This window comes from Triticum aestivum, chromosome 4D (assembly GCF_018294505.1).
Source record: "Triticum aestivum cultivar Chinese Spring chromosome 4D, IWGSC CS RefSeq v2.1, whole genome shotgun sequence".
Lineage (NCBI taxonomy): Eukaryota > Viridiplantae > Streptophyta > Magnoliopsida > Poales > Poaceae > Triticum > Triticum aestivum.
This window is the reverse complement of record NC_057805.1, coordinates 507,186,836-507,197,474: the sequence shown is the minus strand read 5'-3', so window position 1 is coordinate 507,197,474 and position 10,639 is coordinate 507,186,836. Positions and strand designations below refer to the sequence as shown.

The following is a 10,639-nucleotide window of genomic DNA, read 5'->3' as shown; positions in this document are numbered from 1 at the left end:
AGTCCCGGTTAGCCACGAGAACCGGGACTAAAGGTCCTCCGCCCCGACGGACTCCTGGCGCCCACGTGGACGGGTCTTTAGTCGCGGTTCGTAAGAGGCGCGACTAAAGGGGGGGCTTTAGTCGCGCATATTTAGTCCCGGTTGCACAGCCGGGATTAATGGCCTTTGCGAACCGGGACTAAAGGCCTATTCTCTACCAGTGTCCCTCTAGGCTCAACTGTTACTATATCTATATCTATACTTCTATACTATCTATATCTATACTACTATATAATGTACCAGTAATATGACATCAGCCGTTGGATCGAAATCGAACGGCCATAATTAACTGGTTCGAATTTGAGGAAATGTGGCGTCACATGTGCCGTTAGGTCTGGCAATCAGACAGCCAGTATTCCAGGGATTCACAGTCTTGCCAGCCATCTAACCTGACTCTTGCTCTAGAACTTTCACGTGAGGTGAGGAGCTAGCTGGAGTATATTGTAAACTCTGAACTAGCCCTGTTTGACAAGGTAGTACTGTACTTCTCCGGTACAGTCTGGAAGTATCTAGACAGGCATGTAGAGGCAGCCTAGCAAGTTACACCTCACGTGTGTGCTGCATGCATAGAAGCATTTCCTACTTATTTCTCAAAAGTAGTGCGCTGTAAAAAAATTTTTTACACATTGCAATATTGCTGGTCGTTGAGAGAAATATTCAAACAACCAGTAGAAAAAATTGGGTTTGAATTTTACTTTTTTTCTTAACATGATGTTAAGTTATTCAAAACACCGTCAGGCCAAGGACACACCAATGAAATAGATTTTCACAAAATAATTTAGTATTGTGTTTACACAAAATAATCTAATGTGCAAAGCACGTACTAGACTGCTAGTATGTACTCCCTCCGTTCCAAATTACTCGTCGTGGTTTTAGTTCAAATTTGAACTAAAACCACGACGAGTAATTTGGAACGGAGGGAGTATATATGTGCAACTCTGCATACGATCAGCTCACCATTTCAGTGCATGTACTATGTTATTATAGCTCGTGCTTTCGAGTCTTCAATCATAACGAATTAATTCCGGACAAATCCAATGAACAACAACGATTTAGGATCAGCTTGCAAATTTGCAGTACCGTAGTAGAATCATTACCAACGGCACGCTGTGTGCCTATAAGTGCGAAAAGACAGTCACTTTCCTGAGCACCTAATTGACATCTGTTAGGGCTTGAACTATCTCCCATGCATGTGTAAAGACACAAAACGTACACATGGAAGTATCTACATATTTGAGATTTCGGTGCAGATATGGACGATGCGATGTGAGCCACGTATTCCTGTCCTTCACTAGGTTCCAACGGGGCTCTTAATGTGCCAGCTAGGAGAGGTGTGACCCCCTTCTTCACATGCATGTATGCATGCATGGCCCATGCAGCGCAGGGTACCCTACACCGGCCGTCACCAACCAAATCACATGCGTGATACACACATACACGCCGTCTCCGGCCGGTCTATATAAACCACCCACACCTTGCTATAGCTTCATTAGACCCACAAAACCCTCCTAGCTCACTCTCACCAGCACTACCTAGCTAGCTTAGCCGGCAGCAATGGCGTCCAGGACCTTCTCGGCGGCATGCCTGCTGGCGCTGCTGGTGGCCAACACGTTCCTCGCCGGCGACGCGTGCGGCAGCTGCAAGCACAAAACCCCGCCGCCGGCCTCCCCGTCCCCGCCCCCACCATCGCCGTCTACGACGCCGTGCCCACCGCCTTCGTCAGGCGGCGGCACGTCGTGCCCCACGGACACACTGAAGCTGGGCGCCTGCGCCAACGTGCTGGGCTTGGTGAACGTGGGCGTCGGCAAGCCCCCCAGCGGCGGCGGCGACAAGTGCTGCAGCCTCCTCGGCGGCCTGGCCGACCTCGAGGCCGCCGTGTGCCTCTGCACCGCGCTCAAGGCCAACGTCCTCGGCATCGTCCTCAACATCCCCGTCAAGCTCAGCCTCCTCCTCAACTACTGCGGCAAGACCGCCCCCAAGGGCTTCCAGTGCGCTTAATCCATCAGTTAATCAGGCAAATCAGCGCATGCATGCATCGTCAGTGCATCCATGCATGTATGTTATTTTAGTTCCAAATTTGATTTCATCATGCAATAATCGGTCGGTTGTTAAGTAGTTTTTCTTGCGTGTGTTAATTTATATGCACTGGTTTGGTGAGATTAATTTGTCTTAGTTTGGCTGTGTACTACAAGAGATACATACGACTGGGTGTGCGTGTGTGCGCATGAACAGTAAATCGATTAAGCACGTGTAACACTTGTATTTGTTTGATGAAATGTAATTTGCAGAATATTCATTCATTACTCGTACCTTGCTCGCTTTGTCATAAATTCATAATCACTGGGGTCTCCAATGGCATTTCTTCGTTATGTACATTACGTTGTACTACAACACAAGCTTATTTCATTTCATGTATGAATTTGAAGCCGGTTTCATCGTTTCACCGAACAGCACAATAAGCTTGTTTGATGCAAGTGTATGTCCAATGGGATGTTGAATGGTCGTGGGCTCGTGGCCCATGTCCTGCAGAAGATAGAGTATATGTAGTCTGGTATGAGCTTTTTTTTTTGAATAGTTTGGATTGCTCATCACTTGTATGTAGCAATGCAAGTGCCAAGGTGTGATTCATTTTCCTTTTTTTTTGAGAAATAGTTTATATTTAGAAGATTTTGAGAAATATTTGCCATGAAAGAGGATGGGCTGGTAGGGACGAATTTTGCGGCCCATGTTTACACGTGGCTCACTTGTTGCATACACTATCAAGTTTAAAATGTTAAATCAAAATATATGTGATCCATGTTAACTAGAAGTAACAAAATTTCTTCATTTTTTTCTAACACCATTCAACTCCCAAAAATTATTTTGTTTTGAGATATACGAATCAATATGAAAATATACTTCATGATAGTTAGTACTAGTAAAAAAATTTCTCCATTTTTGTACTACTAACGTATAGCACTCCATTCAACATCCAAACTGTAGGGCTCCTTTGATTCAAAGGGCATCTATATGATATTTTGGAGGATTGAAAATCCTTCGTAATTTTCATACGTTGGAACTTTTCCTGCGGAATCTTTTGTACTATGTTTTATAGGAAATCTAACATCCACTCCAGCCTTTCTTACAATTCATTTGGTTTTTCATCTGGCATCAAACAGTCCTTGCTAATTCTATAGGATTCACATGGGCAATGCCACTCCAATCCTGTGAATCAAATAGGCCCTAACTAGTTTTATAATACTAACATGATGAGTGCATGCATGACAAAGTTACTTGATTAATCTCTTGTGTCTTAGTCTAAATCCCATACAGAAGATCGTGTATACCATCTTTTGGAGATGCTCTCACTCGGGTATGATCTAAGGTGGAGTCTCGGTCAGATAAACCCTTGAGCTAGAGCCTAACCTTTTTTTGAGCAACTACTAGAGCCTAACTATGCTACACTATGCCCTGCTAGACTGAAGATCCATAAGTGTATGCACACTGCAATTACAATCCAAAAAATATACCAAATACAGTTATTCACTGAATTTAATGCCTGTGAAGGCATGCAAACAAGCAATTGAAGGGCCGGAAAGCCAAATTTACCCTTTCAATTTATGTAGAAAATTGGCTTAATTACTTAACAAATTTGTTACCCTTTTTGCATGTATCGCTGATTAATTTCCACTGATCGTGGATCCAAGGATAAAAACATCCAGAAAATGGAGTGCACAGACCACAGGAGGATTACATCAGTCAAATTCGGTGAGATCGGAGAGATAAAAACAAAATGTGCCTAGGTTCAGACCCTGGAATGTCCTTCCTTTTAATCTTTGCTGCAACGTCAAGAACAGCGTCAAACTGAGCAACGTGATGCATCGGTGTTTGTTGCAAACGTCAATACGATAGATTTTTTCTTTTTTCTTTTTTGCAAAAGAGAGGAACTAACGGCTCTAGGTGATATACGCGTGCAAGTTGTGACTTTTTACGCTATGAGCTCGTTTTTAATACTATATACGTTGCATAGCAACCTTATGCAACCTCTGATGTACGTAGTATGAGGCAAAAGCAAGGGGTATCCGCTGGATTGAAAACCGTATGGGAATCATATACGCTCAAGTGTCATACGCTGAGTACTTTACTTTCATACTCATATAAAGATATAGCTCAATCCCCTCTCTGCCACCGACAAATAGTACCACTTTGGGCAGGTTATGATCGCTTACTATGCAAGGTGCTATGAAGGGGCCGGTTATCATTTCTTTGTCAAGGAGCCCGTCATTCAGATTAAAAAATGTGGGTTATGCACGTATAGTATACCTGATATATGTTCTTCTCCCTGTATGTAAATTCCGTTGTAATTAAGCGTGCATACAAACTCTCTGACCCCTGGCCGGCACAAACTACAAAGAAAATGATCACAGTCACCCCATATCTTTTCCAAAACATGAACGGCCATCGCCATGCCGGTGAAGGTGACCTTTCCTCTTTCCAGGCCGGCGCGGCGAGATGGGTGTGGTGCTCCGAGACGACTCTGCCTTTCACCCCTCTGGCGTCGATCGTGGCGACCCCCTCCCTGCCGGGGAAGCCAACAAAACCCGAGTGTTCACGGGCGGCGCATCCTTACAAATCAGCCGTACCAGCCAGCCAGCTGCTGCCTTTCCCTCGCTCTGACCCTGACCAGGATCGGCACCAGCCACTTGCATTCTACGATTGCAACGTGAATTGCTGGGTGGATCCATCGGCCGGCACCAACCGTATCATGCATGCATGTTGCTTGACTGACTGCCATTTTCGTGTCCCATCTTTTATCAAATTTTTGTCGTGTCCCATCATTACACATACACATACATGCATGCATGCATGTGACGCGTTTTCACGCTACTGTTTCACGATAAGACGTCCCTTGATGAAATTTCATTAGGAAAGATGAAAGACGTACTATGTATTGTTTGCCGTACATGGTAGTACTTGATAATGATATGCACAGGGAAGGCTCGACATGCATTCATGCATGTCCTTTTTTTCATCATTCTTCTTGGACCGTGACGACATATATGCATGTCTTGGACGAACCCGATCGATCAGCCTCCTCCTCCTCCATTATTTGTTGAATCATTCATCCCTACGTACCATCCTGCTGTGCACGGCAAAAGTGTATGTTGTCTGTCCTGGTGACACGACCCGCACGCGGCAAATACTGTAGGTATGATCGGGCGTACAGCGCCTGCACCGTCTGTTAGCGCATGGATGCATGCATATGAACGGATGCAGCGCTAGGGATTAGCTGGTTAATCACTGTCAGCCAGGTGCTGAGGTCTAGCTGGACAAGTTCCACCTTTGGTCTCTTTTACTGTTTTGTCACACCGATTTACCAAATTTAAAGATGGAATAACCACAAAATATTTTGCTTAAACAATTCCTCCTAAACCGGCTGATTGACCTGTCAGGCCCAAGTGGCACCGGTTACTAGTGAGTAGAATCACATGTGGCCTCACCCACAAAAAAAAAAAATCACATGTGGCCCGCCTATGTCTCGAATACGACGAGTGTGTGTACTATATATTAAAGAAGAGGATATGGTGAAGAGCCCTCCACATTGGGTGATTACATGTTACATGAGTACCAACCCCACACGTCCACCCACCAAACTAGGCTATACTAATCTCTCCCGCTAGCCCACCGTCCAGTACACATGTGGCCCGTCTATGATATACTATAAGTCCATTTCAATTGAAGTTCCGAGCAAAGGCTACCAAAAAAACCTTTACTATCACGGAGATCGTTAAAGAAAACATGGATCCAAATGCCAAAGGGGAAAAATTGTGGAAAAGCTTCTCAAGGCCTCGTCCTCCTCACCGCGCAAGCATGGGAAAAACGTTATGTGCTATCGTTGTGGGGAGAAGGGTCATCTTGCGGAGATCTGCAGAAAAGAGGCGACCCGCTTCGTTTGTTATATCCTACTTATGGTGCATTATTCAGTGTTAATTATTCTCAATGCATGTTTATGACCATTTTCGTTTTCTGATTGGTCGCTTCTCAATCTATTTGCTAGCCTCCATTTGTACTAAGTGGGAATGCTGCTTGTGCATCCAGTTCCTTAAACCTAAAGTTGTGCCAAATGAGTCCACCATACCTACCTACATGCGGTATTTACATGCCGTTTCAAGTAAATTTGCATGTGCCAACTCTAATCATTCAAATAATTATCCGTTTTGTGTGCCCGTACCGCTCATGGAGCGACAGGGGGTGGTCAATATTTTTCATGCTAGATGGGCTATTCTCACGATGGGTGTTTATTCACTTGTCATTGCACGAGAAAGTGGCAGGTAATAGGGATGCCCAGTCCCATAATGAATCAAAATCAAAAAATAAAATAAACCCCCCTTGAAAGTTGAAAGTTTGGAAGGCACCCGTGGATACGGCTAGCCATGGATTGTGAAAGAATGGTGGAGGGGGAGTAGAAATTTATTTTTTGTTTGGGAACTGCCTATAATGTGTCTAGCATGGGAGATATTGGAAACATTCGGTCGTGACGTTGACAAGAAAATGCTCGAAATAATTTATCTCTGTTTTAAGCTTTGAGCTCTGGCACCTTTGCAACTTTTATGCATTTTTTATTTTTATTTTTATTTTGAGTCTTCACCTTCTCTTATAAGCACCAACTGAAGAGCACTATTTTCATACTTGTGCATTGGGTGTAGTTAATATTGAGTGTGTTTCATGAATGGATCAATGATTGAGCATGACGGACTAGGGATAACTTTCTTTAGCGTTGATATTTTGAAAGACATGATTGTTTGTTGGTATGCTTGAGTATTTATATCTTTATGTCAAACTACAGACTATTGCTTTGAATCATTCGAATATCAGTATTCATGCACAAAAGAAAGATTACATGATGAATATGATAGGTAGCATTCCACATCAAAAATTCTGTTTTTGTCATTTACCTACTCGAGTACGAGCAGAAATTAAGCTTGGGGATGCTTGATACGTCTCCAACGTATCTATAAGTTTTGATTGTTCCATGCTATTATAGTATCAATCTTGGACGTTTTATATGCAATTATATATCATTTTTTGGGACTAACCTATTAACTTAGTATCAAGTCCCAGTTGCTGCTTTTTGCCTGTTTTTGGTTTTCCAGAATATCAGTACCAAACGAAGTCCAATTGCCACGAAACTTTTTGACGATATATTTCTGGACATAAGAGACCCTGGAAGCTTCGGGAGGAGGCCAGAAGATGAAGGAGTAGCCCACAAGGCACCAGGGCATGCCCAGGGGGATTAGGCGTGGCCTGGTGGCTTGTGGGGCCCTCCTTTCCCTGTTTGACCTAATTCCAACTCTATAAATTCTTTAAAATCAGTAAACCAATTGAGAGCCACCAGAAACCATTTTTCAACCGCCGCAAGTTCCTATTCTCAAGAGATCCCATCTGGGGCCTTTTCTGGCACTCTGCCGAAGGGGGAAATACACCACAGAGGGGTTCTACATCAACCTTGCCGCCCCTCTGATGATGTGTGAGTAGTTTACCACAGACCTACGGCTCCATAGCTAGTAGCTAGATGGCTTCTTCTCTCTCTTTGATCTTCAATACAATGTTTTCCTCGATGTTCTTGGAGATCTATTAAATGTAATCCTTTTTGCGGTGTGTTTGTTGGGATCCGATGAATTGTGATTGTGAGTTTATGATCAGATTATCTATGAATATTATTTGAATCTTCTCCGAACTCTTCTATGCATGATTATTATAGCTTTGTATTTCTCTCCGATCTATTGATTTGGTTTGGCCAACTAGAATGATTTTTCTTGCAATGGGAGAGGTGCTTTGCGATGGGTTCGATCTTGAAGTGCTCAATCCCAGTGACAGAAAGGGACATGACACGTATTTGTATCGTTGCCATTAAGGATAAAAAGATGGGGGGGGGGGGGTTCAATATAATTGAGTTTACTTTGTCTACATCATGTCATCTTGCTTAAGGCATTACTCCATTCTTTATGAACTTAATACTCTAGATGCATACTGGATAGCGGTCGATGTGTGGAGTAATAGTAGTAGATGCAGGCAGGGTCTACTTGTCTAGGACGTGATGCCTATATACATTATCGTTTCCTTAGATATCGTCATGATTATTCACTTTTCTATCAATTGCCCAACGGTAGTTTGTTTACCCACCGTATGCTATCTTCAAGAGAGAAGCCTAAAGTGAAAACTAGGGCCCACCGGGTCTATCTAAATCATATATTAAAATCCAAAAATATATTGCTGCACTTTTATTTACTTTATTTTATTTTGTGTTTTTACTGATCTATCAATCACTACGAGATTTGATCCTTGCAATTATCCGCCAAGGAATTGACAACCCGTTGTTTGCGTTGGGTGCAAGTATTTGTTACTTTGTGTGTAGATACTGCTAATGAGTTGTTGCGTGATTCTCCTACTTGATTCATAACCTTTGTTCTTAACTGAGGGAAATACTTATCTCTACTGTACTGCATCACCCTTTACTTTTCAAGAAAATCTCAACGCGGCTCACAAGTAACAAACCTCCTCCCCGAAGAAGAAAAGGGCGGCGTCTGAGGACATCGCGAGCGCTCACACCCGGAGACGACGGCGCCTCGTGAAGGTTGCCCATGCCGTACCCCACGAGGCCCCTGCCACTGCCAAGGTCGACTCCTGTGAAACGGAGGACGACCTCGTCGAAACACGGCGGCCGTGGCCACCACCAAGGAGGTATGGCTTCTTCCCTTGTCACCAGTAAGTACCCAAGCATAATTGTTTGTACTCTCTGATTGATCATCATTTGTCTTTTATTCGCAGCCCGTTGCACTCCAATATAAGCGACATGAATTCGTCGAGCGGGCTTCCTCCTCTGAGCACCTCAGAGGAGCGCCATCCCTCCCCCACTGCCTAGGAAGGGCTGGGGGAGGCAACCTCCAAGCAGGCTCCGCCGGAGGCCCCTACGGGGGGCGGGTTCAACACCCTTGTGGCTGAGGCCTCGGCCTTGGCCTCCAAGGACCCCATGGAGAAGAACCCCTCCTTAACCTAGGGCAGCCGAGCAATTCGGCGCGTGCTGACCCGGAGCCACCTCGGTAGCCCCTTATGACGCCCATCCCTCCCATGACGGGGAGGGCCGAGGTGGCCTGTCCATCCTCTCCTGCCATAGGGCAGGAGTTGGCGGGGTCGACCAAGGAGATGGAGGCATACACGATGGACTCTTCCATTGTTGCCAATCACCTTGTCCTACTGGGTGCGGCGCTGCAGAGTTACTGGTCCGCAGAGGCCGGTATCAAGGAGGCCTTCAGGGGCCACTATCATGGTTTTGAGGTACACCTTTCTAGCCCTTTCCTTAGATTTTACATCGTCTTAAAAACATTCTTAGCTCGATGCATATGCTGGCCCTTAGAGCTGATAGGCGGAAAAGCAAGTTTGTCTGAAGAGTTGTAATACTGCGGACGCGTACAATAGCCGCGTAATTACAGTTGCCCCCGATCCACAAGTGAGATATTAAGATCTTGCTCGGGGGTCTTAATAAAACTCAACATTTAGTATATGCCAAACGTATTGTTTCCCCCAAGACCCTGGCCGGAAAAGGCAAAACCGACCAGGGGATCGATGTCGCCCGAGGAAGCTAATTAATATTGTTGCAGATTTTGGCCTCGGTTTTGGCATCCAATGCGAAAGAGTTGGAGGAGCTAAACCAAAAGCCCGACCGGTCAAGAAGGATGCGGATCTGCTCAAGAAGCAGATGGAGGTTGCTGAAGGTAAATATGGAAAGTCTTGTAGCTTTTGCGAATTTGCGATGCCCGCTTTGAGTTATGATTCTAACACTGATGTGTTCGCGGCTGCCTCTGCGGAGCTGGAAAAGCTCCGATCCGAGCTGAAAACGGCTCGGCAAGTGGCCGAACAGCAAAGGGCCACGGCAGAGAGGGCCAACACAGAGCTGGTGAAGGAAAAGCAGGTCAGCGAGAGGCACGTGGCCCGGGTTGCCGAGGTTGAAGAAAACCTGAAAGGCTTTTGCGCACAGCGTGATGCTCTTTAGAAGGAGAAGGACACACTCATGTCCGAGCTGGCCGCAGCCAGCTCGACGTGCAAAGAGGCCAAGACCCAAGCCCGGGCTGATCACGAGACGCTTCAACAAGTGAAGCAAATCGCCGATGGTAAGCCCTATCTTCTTCGCTGCATATTTTGTGACAGCCGATTTGCTCATCTTACGCAAGCCTGGCGTTCTTCAGAGGTCTTTAGGGACCTACTGTGGAGTGCCGTGAACGCTGGTGCACACTTCGCTACCCAACCTGACGGGTCCAAGGAGAAGACCTTCTCGGCCTGATACGTCTCCGTTGCATTTATAACTTTTTATTGTTTCATGTTAATATTATACAATTTTTACATACTTTTGGCAACATTTTATATTATTTTTTGGGACTAACATATTGATTCAGTGCCTAGTGTCAGTTCATGTTTGTTGCATGTTTTTTGTTTCGCAGAATACCATATCAAACGAAGTCCAAACGCGATAAAAATTTATGGAGAATTATTTTGGAATATATGTGATTTTTGGGAGATGGAATCAACGCAAACGGAGGACCACGGCCTCCACTAACCACCAAGG

At 45.0% G+C, this 10,639-nt stretch overlaps 1 protein-coding gene and 1 long non-coding RNA gene across 2 annotated transcripts; both read left to right on the top strand.

Annotated features, from left to right (window-relative positions):
• Positions 1–1,508: 1,508 nt before the first annotated feature.
• LOC123099116 (putative lipid-binding protein AIR1B) lies at positions 1,509–2,339 on the top strand. The gene has a single exon (XM_044521258.1). The coding sequence runs from the start codon at positions 1,594–1,596 to the stop codon at positions 2,035–2,037; it is 444 nt and encodes a 147-aa protein (XP_044377193.1). The 5' UTR covers positions 1,509–1,593; the 3' UTR covers positions 2,038–2,339.
• A 6,516-nt stretch (positions 2,340–8,855) lies between these two features.
• LOC123100674 (uncharacterized) lies at positions 8,856–10,468 on the top strand. The gene is made up of 3 exons (XR_006448450.1): positions 8,856–9,354; positions 9,678–10,187; positions 10,263–10,468. It is a non-coding gene; the product is annotated as an uncharacterized lncRNA (long non-coding RNA).
• The last annotated feature ends 171 nt before the right edge of the window (positions 10,469–10,639 follow it).